Genomic DNA, 23164 nt, shown 5'->3' on the forward strand with positions numbered 1-23164 from the left:
CAAAACTAGAGGCCGGGAATCAAACCCAGGTACTTTGAGGAGGACACGGTCATCTTAGCCACCAAGTTAAAAACCTAGCTCTCCACAAACATTTGAAGTACCCCTCATGTATATGTTTATATTAACCTATGCCATCTCATTTAATTTCATGAAATCAACATTGGTATTCCCATCCTGAAGTGGAGAGGTTGAAAATTCAGATAAGTGAGACGCTGTGTTCAGAGGCACAAGGTCATAAAAGCTAACAGGTAATATGGCAAAGATGGTGCTGAGTCATAAGCTAAATGTAATTATGATTCTAATATTGCTGCTCTTTTACATAATTATACAAATTGATAAACATCTTGACTCAGCAATAACTTAATGAATCGGTTACATAACAACCCCATTCCCCTCCCCCAAACCAGTTAATGCAACAAAAGTCATCTTTTGCTTTCAACACATCTTTTGCTTTACAATCTGGGCAGGACTCAGCCCTTTTCTCTGCCCCTTTTAATGTTCCCCACTAGCCCCCTGATGGTTATCCTGCTTAAAGCCACTGTATGCTAAGACACCCACAGAGTGATTCAGACACTGCATGCAATAAACAGAGACCACATTTTCCCAACAGGAAAAGGTCTACAAAAGTTAACAGACTAGCTCATCAAAACCCCTTTCTCTGGACCACCTATCATCTATTGTGAACTTAAGAATTGAAACTAAGTTTCATTTTAATTAAAAAAAAATCTTCCAAAAACAAGTGTTTCTGCCTTCAGGTTTCACTACCTTTAAAAAGTATATTTTCTCTTAAATTCTTCACTGAACTATCAAGATAGCTTTATTCCTAAAATGGCAATCTGGAGGGAAGATATCTTGGGTTTCTGATAGGTGTATGAAAACTTCATCCAAATACAGTAAGAACCTCTTTATCATTGAATGTGTACGCATATTGTAACTTTTTTTTGACTCATAGGTTGCTTGGAAGTGGTTTTGGTGAGAATGTGTCGTGCCTTCAACCCACTAAACAACACTGTTCTGTTTGAAGGAAAATATGGAGGAATGCAGATGTTCAAGGCCTTAGGTAAGCCTCCCATGTATAGTGGCATAATTTCTCAGTTACCACCTTCCCCACTGACTTCAAAGTGGTCCATAACATCTTCTGATGCTTTGACATGAATTGGGATGTCATTATTTAGTAAGAGATGGGCCAAGTGAGACTCCAGGGTTTGCTCTTATTCTTATCCTCCCCTGTGGCCCTAAATATAAAGGAAAGAACCTGGACTCCTGAGATAGACACTACTGCATCCTTATTCAAGAATAAAGACAGACTCACTCCAAAAGAACTGACATGCGCTGCAGATCATCCTTTGTTGCTTTGACTGTTTTCTTACCCTTCTAATTTATTGCTTCACCAAAAATGCAAGGATCTTCGAAGACTTCACAGAATGTACGTTATGATAAAATTGCTCGTGGATTGCAAAACATTTTTGCACCAAAATAAATGTATCTTTTAATTCCATTTTTCCATGAACTTTTTGAGGGCCCTGATAACATGTGGTGACCTTTCAATTTTATCATGTGAATTCTTAAGAATTTCCAAATAATGGATTGAAAGAGAAACAAGGTGAGCCCTCAGTGCAATAGTTAATATGCAGCTCAATCTAAGTGCCTTGGTTTGAGTCCAAGCTCTGACATAGATACTAACTTCCTGCCATTGCACACAACCATGGGAGTCAACAGGGGATCTTTTAAGTAGCTCAGTTACTGCCATCTGAACTGGAGATGTGGATTTAGTCCCGGATACAGGCCTGGCCTGGTCCTGGCTGTACATTTCGGGAATGTGCCAGGAGATGAAAGATCTTTTCCTGTCTGTTTCTCTTTCTCTCGCCACCTCTCTACCTTTCAAATAAAATAAAACAAATTTAACTTTTGGAGAGAAAACCCACTTGCTAGTTACTCAGAGCCGTGGCTTTCTTCCCATTGATTCATGAAGTTCTGGGAGCAGAGAGTAATGGCTGACCTGGCCCAACTCCCTTCCAGACTGCTCTTGCAAAACAGAATTGAGAGTCCGTTGTTACTGAAAGTGTTGTATGTCATGACATCCAGTCATCAGTGCACAGCACGCAGAAGGGGAACATTAGCAAAGATGGGCTGAGGCCAGGAAAGATTTTAGCAACTGATAGTGCCATTTGTTCCATATCCTGCCCATTGACGCCAGAGGCCCCCAACCTTTCACCCCGAGTGCTGTTAGTTGATATGGCAGCCAAGACCAAGCCCATCAGGACTGGCAGTGTTTTCCTCTACAACTGATACTCATCCATGATGTCTCCAAGGCTAGGTTTTCAAGAAAGGAGAAAAAGCCTTAGCAAGCAGCTTCAGTATATTTCCAGCTTCATCAAATAAACATTTTCCAGGGATCAGGGTGGAGAGGCAACATCACTTTGCCAAAATTCATAATGAATAAACAAGTGACCCGTGAGTCACTCATTATAAGATGAAAATAAATAAACTAGCTAACCTCTAACTCTTCTCCAGGCAATTTACCAGATTGAACAACGCATCGTTTCCCTTCTATTAAAGTTCCTAACATATCAGTTTGAAACTCCTGGACTCTACATTGTTAGATTTGACTGCTACTAAGACTGCAAGTCCTCAGCTCATATACATAAAGGTTTAAGATTTAATTTGTGTTGTAAATGATCCTCAACCTGCTGACTTAAAATTATTTTGACTGCGAATAATTTTGAATATATGGGAATAGCTTCCGGTTCTTTATTTCCAGCCAAATGTTACATTGGGCACATACCATATTTATTTAATTCACATGACTTAGTCAAGATGCTGCCCCAGTCCCTCATTCTACAATTAACATCAACAAGTTTTCCATTAGTTAGAAACTCAGACATGTCTTTTCAGCATGTCTACTGTGCAAACCTTTAAGTAGCTTCTTGATGAGAAGACTTTCTTTGCTGTAAGAACATTTCAAGTTCAACGTTTTCATTGAATTTTCCTTCTACCTTTATAGGTTCCGATGACCTAGTGAATGAAGCATTTGACTTTGCAAAGAATCTGTGCTCCTTGCAGCTGACTGAGGAGGAAATTGCTTTGTTTTCATCTGCTGTTCTAATATCTCCAGGTAAGGCGGTCGCAGGTCTCTTTCTTTTAAACCAGTTTCTATCTTTAACATCAATTACATCTACCTAAGCCAACGAGTTCGGAAAAAGTTTTTAAATAACTGTATTTTCTAGCAAAGTTTTATATTCTTGAACAATGCAAAGGAAAGTAACCTCAAGTTTATTAAAATGACCATTTTGTTCCAAAGGCATGAGTAAGGCACATGGTAAATATTCAGGTAAGCAAAATTATTCTTTTCCAGAAAAAAAAAATGAAGACAGTTAGTGGCTGAGTTACAACTAAGTTCTGTTTTAACTGTAACAAGAGAGGACATAAAGGAAACATGTAGCATGGGACTTCAAATTAGTAAAAAGAGCAACTTCGTTTCTTCAGTCACCTCATTCACAGGCTCTTCTGCCCAAATTAATCTTGGTGTACTTAGGCACATTGCACCTGCTCTGTCCTTAGCGCTATTGGAAGTTTCAAAAGAAGATGAGGAAAAGCAGGGAGGGAGCTGGTTTCCACTACGCAGTGGGAGAAGAATTTCGGACACAGTTGCCCAGTGTCTATCACCAACTGTGACTGTCTGTGAGCCTAAATACTTCACTCTCCATTCTGGCCTCCCTCTTCTCGTCTGTAAATTAAAAGGCTTGAGCTTCAGAAAGCAAAGCACCCTCTAACTCTAAAATTCAACGAAGTGACAACAAAGCGTCAAAGAAATGAGTTGTGGTAATATTTATGGTTCAACGAAAACTGTATAAATGAAAATACATTTTTGAAAAGTACATGTCAAACTTGACGTGAAATAAATTATAATCATATTGTAATAATAATAATGTGATCAATGTGTGACTACCGCTTCCATTAAAATCTGGAGTCACTCACTCAGCTTTCTATGCAGTTAGATTTGGGGTCATGGATAACCAGCTATCACTGTCAGCTCTCTGTTGGAGTAAAAACATATTCCTGCGTAATTTTAAAGAGTGAGACTCAATTCTCTGAAATCCATTTATCTCTGCAGTCTTTCCCTCATTTATTATACTGTGGCATAATTTTCAGCCTCACCTATGATGTAACATTACAACTTCCACTTTCTTACGTCTATTTATGTGCACCAATGATGCCAACATCTGTACTCTCTATCCATTAGATGTTTTAGTCCTAACATGACCTTTGGAAATTCACGGAATTTCAAATTTTGCTTCTTTTTTTATCACATGTAGTGATTTTTTTTTCCTTTGTAAGTTAAATTTTTATTTTTTAGTTCACACATGAAAGTATATTTATGGGATATCATGTTTCAGTATATGTATACATCATGTGATATTCAAATCAGGATGAACATTTTTCTCTCAATCATTATTACTTAGTTTATGGTAAATACATTCAAATACTCTCTTCTAGCTAAAATTACAGTACACTGACAGCTCTCCTCACCCTGTGTACAATGGAGCACCAGAACTTTTCTCTTTTTTCCAAACTAGACATGAGTGGCCATTGATCTGCCTTTTCTTGTACATCTTCCCAGACTCAGGTGACCATTTAATCTTCTGTCAACTCCTATAAATAACGTTTTACAAGTGACATCATGTCATGTTTGCCTTCTGTGTTTGGGTTATTTCACTTGAAACGAGGACTTCTGTTTCCATTCAGGTTGTCACAAATGACAGGATTTCATTCTTTTTCTTGTGGCTCCGTGACATTCAATGGTGTGTCTATACCACATTTTCTTTTCTCCATTCACCAGTCATGGGATCCATAGATTGACTGCATAGCATGGCTGTTACAAACGGGACTGCAGTAAATATGGAAGTGAGACACTGACTCCGTCTCCTTTCTGTACCCAGGAGTGATTTCCGGGCCTTCCACGGCTACACTAATTTACACTGCCATGTGTACAAACGCTCCCATTCTTTCCATATCCTCCCCAAAACTTGCTCATTTTTTTTTCCTTGCTTTTGATAGTCGCAGGTCTGAATGAAGTGAAGTGACATCTTCTGATATTTGGATTTCAACTTCCCTGATGACTTATGATGTTGCTGGCTATTTGAAAGTCTTCTTCCGAAGCCATGTTATTTAGATCTGACCATTTTCAAATCTGATGATCCCGGGATTTTTGCTGTTGAGTTGTTTGAGTTCTTATATATTCTAGATGGTATACCTTGTCATCTGCTTTCATTGCAGATGTGTCTGGCCCATTCTGTTCATTGCTTCTTCATTCTGTTGATTGTTTCTCTGTGCAGAAGCTTTTTAGGTTGATAAAATTTTATTTGTTTACTTTTGCTTTCGACCCCTTTGCGTTGGGGCCTTATTGAGAAAAGTCCTTGCCAGTTCCACTGTCCTAAAATGGTTCCTCTAGGACCTGCTCTGGTAGCTCCACGTCTCACATTTAGTTCTTTCATCACTCTGAGTTGATTTTTTTGTGTAGAGTGAGATAACCTGTAGGCTGGTCCAGTTTCATTCATCTACATGTGGGTATCCAGTTTTCCCAACACCATTTATTGAACAGACTGTTGCACTTGCAATGTTTTTACTAACAATTTTGTGTGACTCTGTCTAATATCAAGCTGCTTCCCTGTGACTTTTTCTTTTTCTTATTAAGCTCTAGGAACACAGAGACAGCCAGAAGAAAAGACAATATCAGGATGTGTTCTGATAGCAACCATGAGATGGTTGAGTCCCCTCCAGCCCATTCCTCTTGTGTTGATTATTCCCAGTGTGTATAGCTCAGAAGGCTGGATCTAAGGCTGTGGATCTGTGGAACAGAGGGGCGGTTTCTCTCTGGCTCCTGCTGATTCACAGGAGGCATTATGAAGAATCGCTGTCTTGCTCGGCTATGTCTGTGGCAAGTCAGCAAGTGCCCAGCAGCAAATATTCAAGATATGGCATAGCAAACTGGAACATGAAATGATGGCCTCCAAAGGAAGGCTGTTAGCCTGTTCTTAAAAACTAGGAATAAGCTGAGAACTGAGCTATTAAGGCTTTTACTGAAAAGGACATGGTATCACTATCGAATTCTGAAGTTTGAAATCCTGGGACTTGTCTGATTGTACCTAAAAGGGCAATCTGCGGTCCTGCTTGTAGACCCAAATTCAGAGGCTTTAAGTCCCCGGATACCTTATTTTCCACCCTAAGTGCTACATTCAAAAAGAAAGACTCCCAGTTCAAGTTGGTTGCATCTTGTGCCAGGCCCCACCCCTTCCCCAAGTTCTTGACTTAATATCCGCTGTCTATTCAACTGCAAAGGTTTTAGGAAAGGGGTAGGAAGGAGGCTTGATTTGTTCCGATTGGCAGTCGTCACTGAAGGCTTTTGTGCTTACTTACATAAGGGTTTGCTTAACTGTTGGCTGTACCTGTCCTTGCCCTGTCTAGGATTACCGAGTCGGGTTTCTCACCTGACCTGAACTGTGTTCAACCTCTTCCATGAGCATTTGTTCAGCATTTAGAGATTCTGGGTGGCTCTTCATTGAGGGCCCAACCTGAAGCATTGAAGTCGGGCTGAATGATGTCATCGTAGTTTATAAGTCTTTCAGGGGGAAAGGAAGAAAGGCACAGGAATGGGGGAGGGAAAGAAACAGGAGTGGGAGCGAGGGAGGAGAGGAGAGTTTTTTTCAACTCACAGTTTGAAAATTCAATATAGAAAAACAGGACTCAGGAGTAAAGTTTTGACATTGACTCATGTTTACACTCCATAAATTACAACATAACTTCACCTGCATGTCTCATGAAAGAATAAACTGAGAAAAAGAGAGCCTGAATACCAAATGTGTTTCTCTACAACAGGTTTTCGTGTTGCTGTTACTCATTCTCTTCACAAGTCAGTAATCTGCACTTAGAAAACAAATCTGAGCATATGTCCTCCGAAAGAGGGACAAATGGAAACTGCCACCAGCAGAAATATGAAAGAGTCGGCTCAAACCTTTGTGTCCCTTCCTCCAAAACAATTCTCTATGTCTATATTTTTGCATTCCTGGGTTGATAGTTCTGCTCTAACATATTGACATATTTCTGCCTTCTAGAAACAATGACATAGTTTCAAACTGTTGTAATAGGCCTGAAACTCGGTGCTTCTACAGATAGGTTAATAAAACAGCAAATGTTCCCTCCCAATTCTTATCTATTCATTTTCCTTGTTTGTCAGACCGAGCCTGGCTGATAGAACCACGGAAGGTCCAGAAGCTTCAGGAAAAAATTTATTTTGCACTTCAGCATGTGATTCAAAAGAATCACTTGGACGATGAAACGCTGGCAAAGGTAGGTCAGCAGGTCATGGTGCCCTGTTACCAAAAGGGAGGACAGCGGGTTGTATCAAAGACCATTCCTCAGCGGCAACAATTTCTGAAAGTCACCCCATGTGCCTGGTTGCCGCAATGGCCATTGTTCTAAACAGACTAACCAATCATGAGAGGTGGAGAGGAGGATGGCTTTCTTAGAGCAAGATGGTATTGACCTGAAAGCAAGGGACAGAAAGACACCCTAAAGGAACCGGGGTGCTCCATCAGAAGAACAAAGGCTGGAAGCAACAGAGCAAAGCTTCAAAGTTCATCTATTAAGAAAGAGAATACCTTGAGTTCTATCAGAAGTCAGATCCATTCTGAAATAAATCGGGAGAACTATCAAGTGATGAAATTGTTGAAGAGAGGCACAAATTACGGTATGAAAATCATGAACCCTTGTCATTGGCCACATTCTAGTAGGTGCTTCCTGGATATCTCTCACTAATGTTGCAAATGGCAGGGGAAAATTAGTCGGCTGGCTTGTAAATTTCCCTTCAACTCTAATTTTGTCATGCAAAACTTGCCCTGGGGTTCTTCCAAACCGGTGAAGTGTCCCAGAGGCAAAAGGCATGCAACATGTTCTCAATTTCTTGATTCAACTTAATTAAGAAGCATAATTTTTTAAGAGTACTGAGAAAAGTTGCTTACAAAACCAAAGTAATTATAAAAGAAGTCGTTCTCAGTGATTGGCATTCAGCCTTATTTTAACTCTTCAAATATCTTCTGTTTTTAAAAACTAGAGTTTTTTAGAAGGATAAAATTATTTCCAGATTTAAAAGTCTCTCTGATTTCTTAAGAAATGGGATTTTTTTAAGTGGATAAGAAACTAGAAAGTTGAGTTTATTCTTGGGTAAAGTTAATAGGAATCCTACTTTTTATATTTTTGTCATTAAAATTCTCCCATTCTGCCCTTGAAGTTCTTTATTTAAAAAAGAAGGAGGGTAAAGACTCAATTTGGAGACATCATCAGATTTTACTTTGCACATGCAGAGAACTGCTATAAAAAACCTCTATGAGTTAAATATGCTACCTCATTATGGTAACATTTTCTTAAAATTAAGACATCACTAAGAAGCACGTTTTCACGCTGTGGAACAACCATTCTCCTGGATGTAACTTTTCACCTGTTAGGTGGTCAAGGAAAATTCCCCTGCTCTCTCTTCCTCACTTTTCTCCCAGTCAAGAGCAAAATCTTTAACCTGCTTTCAGGTTCACTGGGCAGAAGAGATGATCATTTGAGCACATCCATGCAGCTCTACAGCCACTTGACAGCAGACATGCACAAACATATCCCCTGATGTGCAGGAGCCCACGTTTGGGTTTCCCCAAAGACCCTAGTTTCTGTATTAAGCCTTGAAAAACATTAGAATTAAGCAAAATCCATGCTGTTCTGCTTAGGGGCATTTGCTTGCCCAAAAACCTGCTCTAATCATTTATCAGATGAAGATGACAATGTTTTGCTGATACAATGATTACAATGTGTTGTGATTATTGTTTGCCTAGGAGAGTAAAATGGCCATGATTACACCACTTTCTACTTCTCTGTATCCTTGTGGATGATTTGAAATGTTGTAAGTTAAAAAAAATACTCAACAATATAAGATATTGGATGGCTAGACAATAATTACAAGACTCGCCATAAATAAACTAAACTCTCCTTTCTCCATCTTTACTGGGGAAAATGTACAATTTTATTCATCTTTATAAAGAGGTAACATAACTGCAGAATAAACCAGAGAAAACGGGTTTCACATTTCTCCCCTCTGAACTGTGCGGTTTCATATAAATCACTCCATTTCTTTGAGTCTCAGATGTTTTTATCAAGTCCTGGCAAGTGGGGTGGGCAGAATCTCTTGAGTTCTGGACTGCTTGAACTCTCTGAGAACAAGTTTCTTCCTAGTTTTCAGGCCCTAAAGGAGCAGCTGTATTTAAATCCAAGAGAATATGGTCTCCTTCCACACAGATCCTTCTCATCTTCTGAGAAATATGTGTGCCTTCATGGTCAGAGAACTCCATGCCTCCGCTATCTCTCTGAAATGCTTACTGCCTTTCTTCATATTTGATATTCTTAGTCCCCTTGAGGAATGTGGCGAACACAGTAGAATCTATTCTTAGAAAAGTATTCTCATATCCCAAATGCTGTCTTCTACAAGAGACTCCAGGAGATGGGGAGTCTATCTGCCTTCATTGTCAACTGCAAAAGGTAACGGTTTGACTCTGAAAAAACGTTAACAGAAATTGTGTCAGAGGGACAGGGTTCATTCATTTCTTGAACTTTGCCCTCCAAGCACAATCTCCCATGTACCTTCTGTATGCCCCCTTCCAGAAATTTCCTGAAGCTCAAGAACATGGCCTTAAACTGCTGGCCAACCTTCAACTTCAGGAAATGCTGAAAATTCAAGGTTTCTATGCTCACTCGCCATCAAGTTTCAGTACCTAAACATTTATTAATTGTTGGTAACTTGGACTTCCTTTGATTAGAAAAGAAATATATCTTATGGGAGAACTTCGCTTTCTCTCCCCATCAGCATAATGATGATATGTAGCATATTTGTAATAAATCATCATTGCCACCTGTTAGCTAAGTGACTCTGAACTTGTGACTTAACTTGTCTGTATCTGTTTCCCATTTTGTACTCTGTGACTAACGAGGGTTTCATTCTAATGAGATAAAATATAAGTTTACCAGTCTATGATAGGTAATATGTAAATATTATTGTGAAAGGAAATTTTATTTCAACCAGATATTTTTTATTCAAGAGACTGTAGATTTGGGCTAATCACTGATGAATTAAAAACTATCTCAAACAGTGGAGGTTGGTGCTTGGAGACGCATAGAATGGTACTGTTAGTGATGGGGCGGCGGCTGCTGCAGAGGCAGGGAAGGATAAGGTATTTTCAGTCTATAAATAAGAGTCAGATTTGGCTGGATTCTGCTTTTGAGGAGCCAGGAAATGAGATAACACTGGTCACTTTCACTAAAGCTTATATATTTTTACGCCCCATATGACTAGAGGAGGCAGCCCATCTGGTTCCTGGGCTCCACTTTGCTTGTCTGAGAAAGGAGTAGGTTGGGCCGCGTGGTCTTTAAGGGCCCTTCCCTTGAACATCCTGATTTCCCCAGGGAAAAGCAGAGGGTCCCAAAGACCTCTTCTTTTGCCTTCCACTGCTCAGTCCCCTGTGATTAAGAGCTCTTGAGATGTCTTGACATTGCAATCAGTGAGGAAAGCGATGATTTCACCAACTCTGGTGGATTTAAATTAGTACTCTGTGCGCTGTGGTCACTGAGTTCAGAATGGTCTTCCAGCCCCAAAGCTGCAAAGCTTTTGATGTTTGTAAGGCCTGTGTGCGGAGCTCAGTATTCCCGTGGGGCTTCAAGGAGGAGCACCAGTGCCTTCGTGGTGGCTGCACCAGGTATTTAACCTGCAGGTAAGGGCCTGTGTGAGAATGTTAGGGACCTGAAGGGCTCCTTTTCCTCTCAGTAGAGGACCCCTGCTGAGGGAGGAGAAAGGAGTAAGATTAGCCATGAATATTCAAATTGTAAAGACAGTTAACATTTCCCCTGGGGCAAACTGCAAAGTCACTGTGCTTCTTTTTACCCTAGCCAGAGGGCATGGGGGGGTGGAGATGGAGGGGTCGATCCAGGCAGGGCCAGGTTGTGATAAAAAAAAAAGTCACAGCTAAGGACGAAGCTTGCTCCCGTCTGTCCTCAAGGGCAGTATTACAGCCCCTCTGTAGCCATATCCTCTGGATCAAGTCCAAAGCTGGCAGCAAATTTGATGCATGTTTTCTCCAGTCCAAGCCCTCCTTTGAAACCCCCTGGGCAATTAGTGTCATGAAATATTATTAGGTGGCATGTTTATTTTTTTCCCAGTACTGCTACAAATAGAAGCAACACTCCTGGGGGTGTGTCCTTGCCCAAAGCTATACTGAGAAGTTTAAAAATAGCAATCTCTACAATAGATCCTATTGCAAGAGGAGAACACGGAGCACTCCTGGTGCATCTTAAACCCCACGGCCCACTCCGCTGTGAAGGTTCAAGCTCAGGTAGAACGCTACCTCTGACCGTGCCGCAATGTACCACTTCAGTGAATAGGATGCCTTCCAATCCCTCCTCAGATCATGTTCAGTTGCTTGCTACATGCTGCAGCCCCTAGCTTTCCAGGAATCAGGAGCCACAGCGCTTCTCTAGATGGTCTTTGACTCACGGGTCTATGGAGATGACATCTTTAGTTATTCTGGATGCAGCAGAATGCCTAATTATTTTTGCGGGAAGTCAGAATGCGCATTCTCTTTCCTGCTATTTTGGGATGGCAAAAACATTATGAGCTGTCCCCTGGTGGGCTCTGTCTTTTCTCCTTGATTTTCCTAACCTCTTGCCGCCGATGAAAAGGTCTCAGCCACATCCTTTGATCCACAAGGCATTCATGGATAATGGCATGCTGATGCAAATGTACGGGGGAACCTCAGGTTAGCCATGGCTGAGAACCCCTGGACCATGCAGGGACAAGTCTGTTTCTGGAGGTGCACTTTCTCAAGCTCTCTGATTGATTCACAGGCGTCACTGTGAGGATCCTAGGAGACCAATATCCCTCTTTTACTCCATAACCCCAGAGTCAACACTAAGCTTCTCTCTTGGTTCCTTGCACCACTGAGAAAAAGCTGGACCCTTCAAACAAAAAAGCCTTCTAGGCTATGACAGGGGGTACAGATAGACCCAAACATTCAGGTTTAAAATGTACATTTTCCCCAACACACCCATGTCACATTCCAATCAAACCTCGGGAAAATGAGAACAAGACTAATTTGCAATTCCTGGCTTCTGACCCACTTAGCACTGCTGGCACTAGCTCAAATAGCTACCGTGCTAAGTCTTCTTTCTTGCTCTCTAAAGACTGGAAATGGAGCAGACAGGACTCAAACCGGCACCTGCATGATATGCTGATATCACAGCCACAGCTTTACCCACTACACTGCTGCACCAGCCCCACGTGTGACATTTTAACTGGACATCACTGATGTATAGTTTTTGAAGTCTGAATGAGAGGAAGAGTCACGTGTGTTGCCTAACTGTAGGACTTCATGCACTATCTTTTTTTTTTTTAAGATTTATTTATTTTTAATGCTAACTCAGACATACAGAGAGGAGAGACAGAAAGAAGACCTTCCATCTACTGATTAACTCCCCAAGCAGTCGCAATGGCCATAGCTGCACTAATCCAAAGCCTGGAGCCGGGAACCCGTCCTCCACTGCTTTCCCAGGCCACAAGCAGGGAACTGGATGGGAAGCTGGGCCACCGGATTAGAACCGGCACCCATACAGGATCCCGGTGCGTGCAAGGCAAGGACTTTAGCTGCTAGGCTACCGCTCTGGGCCCTTAATGCACTATTCCTAATATACAGTTCTCACACTGCAAACAAACACTGACATGGAAATAAAGTGTGATAGGCAGTGCTTGTAAGTTTCACCATATTTATTCAATCAGCAAATGTTTATTGTATTTCATTATGCAAGACATATGAAGATTCATAAATGAGATTTGAGTTCACATGATATGGAGGAAAAAAAAAACAAGTGCCTTAAAGTAATCATGCAGTGTGAGAAGACTCAAACGGAACTTGGGAGGTCTGAGCATTTACTATTTGCTACATAGCGTGCTGATGGATTCTGAGCAGGTTTGCCCTTTAATTCTCACATCTCATCATCTCACTTGACAGAGGAGAAGTTGGAAGCTTCAAGTAATGCTGCTTCTTGCCCAAGGTTAAGCAGCTTGCAAGCAGGAAGCAGCCCATGGACCCCATTTGACCAGTTCCAGGGCCTGGAATCTGAATTTAAACAACCAGTGTTGCCCCAAATGTCTGAGAGTCTCAGGTACAGGTTCCTCCTGCCTGAGGGAAGCTTCCGCCTTCTGAGGGAGAATTCCCATAGGTTGAGCCGGGAGAAGCTTTTTAAGTCATTTCCCATCATAAAAAATAACCACACTTTGCCCTCGACACGAGAGGGAAGTACGTCTTCCTTTATAACAATGGCAAGTCACTACAGAAAAATTCAAAAGAGGGAAGGCTTAAACTTCTCTATTTGACATCCATTGAAATTCTGCTGGAATTCTTGTCCCTGTCCATTCTCATATTAACAGTTCTGTTATAACACACATTGAAAAGAAATAGCCATGTTGACTTAATATCTATGGAGAAAATGCTGAGATCTAAATGGAAACTCCACCCGTTTCCATTGCTTTCTCCAAGTCAAAATGGACCACACTATGATGGACCACTATGATTAATAATGAAATGTGTATGCATTCATTCTTCTTAGGAAACACTAGATATTTGTGTACACGTCATAAAGTTCAGATCAAGTAGAACTGAAACATGTTTATTTGGACGCACAAGAAAAATTTGAACCCATACACACAGGAATCTTCATACAGCTCATTGAAAAATGGAAGTTATGAAATGATTGTGCAGGGATTTCAAGATTTTTGCACCAAAATAAACTTTTGACTTTTTTTCTTTAAACTTGTTGAAATAGCCTGGCATGAAACTCCAGTTTGTATTTGCTTAGGAACTTTTTTTAGACTTTAAAATATCTATATTTTCATAAAGCCATAAAACACATACAACACATTCACAACTCAGTGAATTATCACCTGGTTACATACCCATGTAGCCACTGGCAGGTAAAACCAGGAACCCAGGAGGTCCCCTCGGGCATCTCTTCAAGACTCAATGCACTTCAAAATAATGCAAGAATAGGCAAAATGATGGAAGACTGTTCAACAGATCCCTTGGGCTTTTAAATTTCCAATATATGGTCAAGGAACACAGTATTCTCCTGGGATTATTTTTGAACACCCACCTGCCCTGCATTTACTATGAAGGTAGACTATTTCCAGGAGAAAGGAGAGAATGATGAATAACACAGTATCATCTCCTTGAGCAATTGCTGGGAGAGACCACATTACTCCAACCCCCATCAGCTGTTTTTCATTTAGTACCACACATCAGAAGTCCAACACCCAGAAATTCCAGGGGTACTTTTTAAAATGCTTCTATCATGGTATAGAAATGAGAAAAATATTTTCATATTACTCCTTACAAACTTGCACATTCATATATGTGTTAGAAATCTTTGGTTACAAGAAACAGAAAAAGATTCCAACTAGTTTAAGAAATAAGTCAATGAAAAAAATGAATACAAAATGGAAAAAAAATCTCAAAGAACCTAAGATTGAAAATTTAGGCACCATTCAGGAAGGTAAAGTACTGGGACAAGGAATAAAAAAGCCTTCAGAATTCTCCACATACATATTTCTTTTTCTTTTTTTTTTTTTTTATCTATTTCAATATTCTCCCTCTCTAAATGTCAGTTTTTACTGCTTCCCTGACCCACTTGGAGAAATACTAGAGTCGGTTTAAAAGCTCATGGGAAGTAAAATTAAAGAATATCTCATTTTTAGAAATGTGTATTACGAAAAGACTATCCATGAATTAAATGGTGACTCCAGAGTAAGAGGTATATGTGGTGGGAGGTCCGTGGAGCATCGGGGCTGCATCCTTAGAAGGGAATTCCTAGAAGAGAGCTGTTCTAAATGCACAGTGGTTCCCTCTTTACGCTTGCTAACTCGACATGGATCTCCTCTTCTACATGTCCCCCAGCATTGCATGCACCACCCTTAACGAGAGGCAAACTAGTGCAATCTTGGAGGTGAACCTCCAGAACCATGACATTAAACAGGCCTCTTTTCCTCGCAAGTTAGCTGGCCTGGGTTATTTCACAGCAGTAACTAGGAGCTGACTACTACATACGAGTGTCGTGTTTTCCTCACTGCCTCTCATTTTTCTTCCATTTTGATCACACCATGTCTGGTTTCTTGCTTTAGGCCAAAGGGCATCCTAAAGACATGGAAGTCCAAAGAAATAGGATCATTACTTTTACCCTCTGTGTGTTCTATATTTCTGACATAAGATGTACTCTTATAAAATTGTGAATTTTCTCATAAAATTGCCCTCTAGAAAGAAGCATAGAATTATTAGCCATGCTTTTTCTTCTTACAGAACCCTTCTTTCTTTTAAGATATGTTTGTCATAAGGCAAAGATGAGTGAGAAAATGCCTTGTGTAAATCCCCTGTCAACTTCTGCAATAGGGATTATTCAAACATGAATGAATTTCATGATGACTTGAAATTGACCACCCCCTCCAATTCTAAGTGCCTCTGAATCACCTCCCCAGCTGTTTAGAAAGTTGGGGAGCCATTAACTGCCGCTAAGGCTGCTCTCAACTCCCTTGGAAACGGGGGTCCCCTGGCTGCAGTCCGTGATATTAATGGGCACTAAATGACTGCATCCTACTGCCTCTGCCTGGCCCAGTGCTACCACTGCTCTGCACAGCCTCCCAGTCCATCAGGCCTCCAGACGGATGACGCTCCTGTGAGCACTTCTGTTCCCACAGCTGACTGGGGGAGCGGGGCTTTCAATCAGCCTCTTCTGAGAGTACCGAAGTTGGGAAAGTCCTGCTTTTCTCGGTGCTCTTGTTGTTTGGCTCATTCTATAGATGATCAGAAAGGACTGGATCTATGTTCTCATCAAAGAGAACAGAACCTGAATCCCAAACTAAACCAAGCTTTTCTTAAATGTCAGTTTTTGGCAAGAGAGGAGACAGAATCCATATTCACTTGACATAATTAGCTATTTCCAATACAAATGAGCAACTGTAGAAACATGTTGTAATGACCCATTTAATCCTCACAACTTCCCTGTGAGGCAGGGCTCATATCATCCCTATCTAATGGATAAGGAAGCTGAGAACTTCAGTCGCTTGCCTAAGATCATGTAGCTGTAAATGATGAGGCTGGATTCAAACCCAGGCAGGTGGACTCTCCAGCACATATTATTCACATGTCATAGAAAAGTCCATAACATCATTACTTTTCTCTCAGTAAACAGCAATTTGATTTTCTTAAGCTAACAGAACCTTCCCTCCGGATTTATCTTCCTTCTCAGTTTCCTTTAAATTCAGCTTGTAGGACTATTTCAAATACAAAATAGAATTCACTTTTCAGTTTTGGAAGCCAGTTGTAAATTGATGTAAAATTGTGTTTCCCAAAGACAATTCCATGAGCCATCCCTACCCCCACCATTGCTATCTGCCGGGGATGTCTTTCAAAAGAGTTGAACTCCACCCAGACTCATGAAGCACCATCCCACGCAGTAGCCCAGCGATCTGCGTGTTCACAGACATGACTGGCTGACAGTTTACAGTGCTTTCAGAACCTCTTGGCACCTTTGGGGGGAAGGGTATAGAAGGGAGGAACAACTGGCACTTTCAAGATCTGTTCCTAAATTGCTGTGGTCTCCTATGGGAGCCAGCTAACCAAGACAGCTTGCCTAATTTCCCAAGCATCTGCAGTTAAGGCATGTGTGTGCATTATTTGCCTATGAAATATCGAGAAGACACCCAAACACCCTGGAACCAGAATGAGGTTCTGACACTTTTTCTCTTTTGCTTAGAAATTCTGATCATCTTTCCCTTTTGCTTGAAACCCTTTCAGATAACATGCCGTTCACTACCAGGGTGGATAGGCTCTGACTGGGCACATCTCTCCAGCACCAGTCCAAACCACACTTTCCCACTGTCTCATCCTTAGTTCTTCTGCATTGCCACAGTGTCTTTGCAGATGACCCAGGGACCTGTCCGTAGCTCTGTCCCAGCACCTTGTCAGCATTCACTCTTCCTTCGGAGTCCAACTTAAGTGTTGCTGAGTCAGGGACACCTCTACGGACCTACCGCAGGGAATCAGTGTCCCACTGCCTGCCTCACTCTCCGCCCCTACTCACCAGTGTCTCCACCTGCTTTTGGGGTGTGCAGCAACGTTATGCCCATCCGTCTTCTGAAGTAGACTCCACACTAACACCAGAGCTGTCATGAACTCCAGGGTCTAGCCAAATGTCAGTACACAGGAAGCATGCAACGCATCATTGTAGAGTGTCATGAATGAAAAAAAATAAAAATCAGTTCTGATGCCGGAGAGAAAGCATTGGGTCTCAGTCTAATATTCAACATTCATTCCACACATGGTGATTCCACATTTGTTTTCATTTCTATTCCTGCCTCTAAAAGGCAATGGAAGCAGATAAAAAGTCTCAACTCCCAAAGTTCTACGTGTGTTCTAGGTCCCCATAATGAATGTGTCATCCCTTATACTGATGTTATTTAAGTGCCAATCCTGTGACTAAATAGTCATTAGTGTTAAAAGGAAAGTTAATGAAAGAGTGGAAATTACTGATTTTGAAAAACTACAAAGTAACTAATTATTTGCTTCCTCCATTACTTCAAAGACCAAAATGTATTATTATTGACCCAGCTGGTGTGCACAGTGAACTAACCAGTGATGAAACAGATTTACTTAATCGGATTTTGTCATCACTTTTAAATGTTACTGAAGACGAATGCTATATGAACTGGAATGTCTATCTTTTTTTTAAGATTTATTTTTTATTGGAAAGTTAGATGTACAGAGAGGAATAGAGACAGAAGATCTGTCTGTTGATTCACTCTCCCAGCAGCCGCAATGGCCAGAGCTTAGCCGATCCGAAGCCAGGAGACCAAAACCTCTTCCAGGTCTCCCACGCGGGTGCAGGGTCCCAAGGCCTTTGGCCGTCCTCAACTGCTTTCCCAGGCCACAGGCAGGGAGCTGAATGGGAAGCAGGGCTGCCTGGATTAGAACTGGTGCCCATATGGGATCCCGGCACTTGCAAGGTGAGGACTTTAGCTGCTACGCTATTGCACCAGGCCCTGATGTCCATCTTTCACAAGAGTATTCTCAATAGGATGTATCTTAGTCCTCAATGTAAAATGATTACATTAAGCTATTTAGGGCGATGTGGAACCCAAATGATGGATTCAAAGGGCTTCTGAGGTCTGAGAATATCAACAGCTGGAACCATTTGTGTCTTAAGACCTAGATAGCATTTACCCAATTGTGGGCATTTAAAGTCGTTATGAAGTTAAATCCGGGGATTAACTCAAAACTTGCCATTTATACAACACATGCACATCAAAAGAGGATATCCTCCACTCGTTCTTAAAATACCACACGAAGGAAGCTTTGTGCCAGGAGCCTCCCACATTATCTCTGAGTTAAGCGAAAGTTCCTTCTTAGACATCACAACAGGAAAGCCTTGGAGAGATACAGGTGGGTTGAGTGAAATTGACAGCCAAGCAATACATAAAATTATTCACAATTCTGCATTGGCTTAGATAAGGGTATTTCAAAATGCCCATGAGAAAAATGGAATGAAAGTGTAAGTATGGTACAAAAAAATGAAATCTATACATACCTTTTTCTCATAACAAACATTTTCCTTAGACTTTTGAAGTCACTTCATGCTTTGCCAACATCGTCATCACCCAAAGTCAAAGCTCTGACATTCATGTCATAAAAATCTACGGGAGGAAATAAACAAGAATACAGGTTGAACATTCATTATCCAACATTGATGTGTCTTCATTTTTACCCATCACATAAGGTCAGGTATAAAATTTTCCATTGTGACCTTGTGTCAGCATCCAAGAGTTTCAGTTTGGGGCAACTCACCTTAGGATGAGTTTAGGGATGTCTAGTATGTAATTTTCATGAAGTTACGTTTTACACCTACAGTGTTCTTTCCTCTCTCGGCCCACACAGCTGCTAGTTTCTACTAGCAGGTGCAATCGCTAAGGCCATTTTAGCAGGAAACTGAGACTGAAAACACATCACAGCCCTCCGATCCCTCAGCTATTTTAAACAAGGCAGTGGTGCAACCCCTTCTAGCTAGCTGTCCAACCTGACCACAGCCTATACACACTTGATTTAGGAACAGTGCCATCAGGGAACTTGGTCTTCCCCGTTTGCCTTGTGAGATGGAACAGGACATGCCTTTTGTTTAATTGTGTTGTGTTCTAAAAAAAAAAAAAAAAAAAAAAAGAAGACACTAGCCTTTGCTGGGTCTGAACACCTTTTTCCCCTAAGCGGTTTACCATTCTCAGGGACCAGAAAGGAAGAGAAAGAAAACACTAACGGGTCTTCCTCTTTGTCTCTTTCCCTGCCTCTGGATTCTGCAGTTAATAGCCAAGATACCAACCATCACTGCAGTGTGCAACTTGCACGGGGAGAAGCTTCAGGTATTTAAGCAATCTCATCCAGACATAGTGAATACACTGTTTCCTCCGTTGTACAAGGAGCTCTTTAATCCTGACTGTGCCACCGTCTGCAAATGAAGGAGATGAGAAACTGTCTCACGGTCATGGAACGCACCACCATTAAGACCCAAGCAATGTGTTCTCGGAGACTTAAGGAAAACGTCACTACTGCAACTTTAGGAATGTCCTGCACTTAATAGAATTATTTTTCACCGCTACAGTTTGAAGAATGTAAATATGCACCTGAGTGGGGGCTCTTTTATTTGTTTGTTTGGTTTTGAAATGACCATAAATACACAAAATAGAGGACACTGGGTGTTACCTTTTTTTTTTTTTTAATTTTATTCGGGTATGTTTTTGGGAGACAACTGTTTATAGAATTTTATTGTAGATATATATGAGAACAGAGCGGTACTTTACATGACTGCTTTCCCTGTTGATTATTCAAATATAATTTAAGAAAATTCCACTTCCTAGGCTTACCTACTTCTATGTTTTTAGCTAGTTGATGCATGTATAAATCTGTAACTGTGTTGGAAAGTACTGTGCATGTATGTAATAAGTATATAATATGTGAAAATATTATATATGACTATTACTTACACATGCACTGTGGCTTCAAATATCATCCCTTCTAGCAGTGGAGGTTCAGTCAGGCTCTCTTCCATAATTTACCTTATGTGTTGAATGTTACCTTTATGTTAGACAATCAGGATTTTGTTTTCCTAGCCAAGCATATTTTTACCGCTAATCAAAGGCAGGAGGTACCGATTCAGAAATCCATCTATAAAGAACACAACTTTTGTGAGAGCCTCACGGCCTCTGAGATCATCAAAGCCTTGTCAACCCCTTCTTGGGGTAGGGGGAAAGGGAAGTATTTGGAGATGTTTCCTGTTTGAAGAATTCAACTATAGATCGTATTATGAGGTCCAGGACTTTATTGGCATCCAGGACTATTTTTGCTTCCCCCACAAAACACATAGAGCATGTTCTTCTTTGGATTTCTGGTTGTGGAAAAAAAACTTGATTTTAGTTCTTACTAAAAGATATAGACTGTGGATTATGAGCACCCACCGTTTTTTTTCTAGAAAAAAATTAAAGAGAAAATTAGAACCCAGGGTTCCAGCGCCATTTCACATAAACATCAGCCATCTCACCACTTTTTTATTGGCCAAGAAAAGGGGAAGAGGAAACATATAAGGAAAGAGGCAGTTTTTCATATTAATTCTCATTAGCACATTTGTTGAGAAAACTGACCAGAGAGGGAGAGGCAGGAATTTCTAACTCCTCGTCTGGGACCTCCAATGATTTTCAACTCATAAATGCTGTGTTAGAAAAATAGAACGAAAACTTGATAGACTAGGAAAAAAACACCTGTGCTGTTCTAGCAAGTTAATATACTGCAACACAGTAACTGTTTCCTATGTAGTTAGAAACTGCAACATCCATCTAGTTGAGGATGTTTTAGCAGCTCTTGAAAGTGCACAATGCAAGCATGACATCAGAATCAGAGAATTCAGGCTTCTTTATTCACTTCCTCCCTTCTCCACATGATTTCTCTCTACTACAGTTTCTATTCCAGTCAAAATAATCATCAGAAAGGCAAAAACCATAAGACACTGGTTCTGCCCATGTCCTGAAATGTGTGCTTTTGCGATTCTTTGATCCAAAATGAGATAGTTCAACAGCAAATTAGGGGAGGAATTTGTGTAAAAGACGACAAAAACTGTAATCTTCCTGAAGATTTAGTCAGCCCCTTCTTGGGAAGACACCCCCTCCCTTTCTTCCTGTCTTACACACAGAGAATTTGTACATTATTGTCAGTGGGAGCTTTCACTTTGTTTGCAACCTCTTATGCTCTCCTGAGGTTCATGGGTGAGAGCCATCTCCAAGATGCCTCAGAACTCCTGACGGATGTTTGGAACATCAGTGTTCAGCTTTTCCTGTTAGAAAACGGAGCCTTTTCTCACTTCATGATTGATGAATTCCAAACCAATGGGAAAAAACAAAAAAGGTTTTCAAATAATGAATCTCTTTCTCAACTACTGTTATATTCAATTAATTTAACTACATTGAACCAAATTACCTTTGGTTCTGGGAAGACAGCTGTAGACTGCTTATTATGCTGCTACAGGGACTCAATTCTTTTTGGTGTAAATGTCACTCCTGCTAGCTCTTTGTATAAAGAATTAATTCCAAGAGTCATATTTCCTTCTAATGGAAAGATTACTTTACTGATTGCTAGGAAAACAGGGTAATGGAAGGCACTCAATTAAACCAAGCCGTTTCCAAATGCAATGTATGTTTTATGATTGGCTTGTGATAGGTAGCGCATAATGTGTCTACTTGGTACTTCCCTTTGAGCTTTGAACTTATGTCAAACTTTGTTTTCATTGTTCTGTTGGCCTAGTGTTACCCATTGTCAGCCTGTAATTCCTGCTCAGTTGTAAAGGGAATCGTTTGTTGCCTCCACTTTACCTTGGAGAATTTAAACTGGCTCAATTGATGAAGTGGCTGAGAATTTTTTTCCTCCCTCGTCCCATGAGTGATGTAGGAAAAAGATTGTTCCCCACATTTGCCTCGGGAGATACTGGTTTTGAATTTGTGTCATTTCCACTGGTGCAAACATTTCAATGGGATGGCCTGAACCTTTTGAAGCTAGAGGACAGGAAACAGAGCTCCCAACTGAACCAGAACAAAACCATGGAAACCAGTACATGGTCAGCCCACTTGAGTTGACAGACAAGATTTCCAATTTGGGCCACAGTTGCCAAATTCCCCTTCAAAGAGAAATCAAGTCACGCTTTCAGTAGTAACAAAGCTTTTGAACATCTCCTGTGACTACATGGCAAGATATTTTGTAATTCTGGTATGAACAATTTTCCTTATGACATGCAACCCAGAACTTTGTCCCTTCCCCGTAAGCGCTAATGTGTTGTTCACAACACACTCACGCTAAAGTGTGCACTGGAAAAACAATCTCTGATCTGTTCTTGTGGCGTCATGCTTTGGAAATGACAATCACTACTGCAGATGTTGCACTGTAACCACTCAGGGATGTTTCCATTTTTTTTTTAAAAAAGGTACACCAACAAGGAGATGGGGGGAAAACAGGAAAAATGACAACAGAATGCCCATGGCATGGATTGAATATGATAACTGAAAACCTTTGACAAAGCTTTCAGACCAATGAGCCATAACTGCATAGTCATGAACTGAATTTACTTTTGTTATTTGGACTTGCCTAAAAGTTGCACATGAGTAAGGACAAACTACTCTTGTTTTCTTGTAATTTGCTAAGAGCCAAATAATCCAGATACCCCATAAATGGGTGTATCTATCTCCCAATAAATCCAAGCTGCTTCTTACACAGGTACTGAGCAAGGGAGATATAGGAATCTGAAAAGCATCAGACAAAATTGACAAAAGGAGATGAGGTTCTATGAATTCACACTCCAGCGTAGAGCTGTGGTCTGTGAAACGAAAACCAGTTGCTGGAAGAAAAATAGGAGAGCGAGGGAGTCTAAATCTGGCTTGGACCCTGCACAGATCCCCACGACCAGGTGGCAATTTCCCCCTAACTACTGACGGCTGTGGGTGAAAATGTCCTTG

General features: G+C 40.8%; 1 protein-coding gene across 1 annotated transcript in view; it reads left to right on the forward strand.

Moving 5' to 3' along the window:
- RORB (RAR related orphan receptor B) overlaps positions 1 to 20249 on the forward strand; it is a 145285-nt gene extending 125036 nt beyond the window's left edge. Inside the window, exons 7-10 of the mRNA XM_004591773.4 lie at positions 953 to 1060; positions 3005 to 3115; positions 7235 to 7347; positions 19475 to 20249. Coding sequence (XP_004591830.2) covers positions 953 to 1060; positions 3005 to 3115; positions 7235 to 7347; positions 19475 to 19630 — 488 coding nt within the window. The 3' untranslated portion in view covers positions 19631 to 20249. The remainder of the gene's footprint in view (positions 1 to 952; positions 1061 to 3004; positions 3116 to 7234; positions 7348 to 19474) is intronic.
- Positions 20250 to 23164: the final 2915 nt, after the last annotated feature.

The sequence above is a fragment of the Ochotona princeps genome, chromosome 31 (assembly GCF_030435755.1).
Source record: "Ochotona princeps isolate mOchPri1 chromosome 31, mOchPri1.hap1, whole genome shotgun sequence".
NCBI lineage: Eukaryota > Metazoa > Chordata > Mammalia > Lagomorpha > Ochotonidae > Ochotona > Ochotona princeps.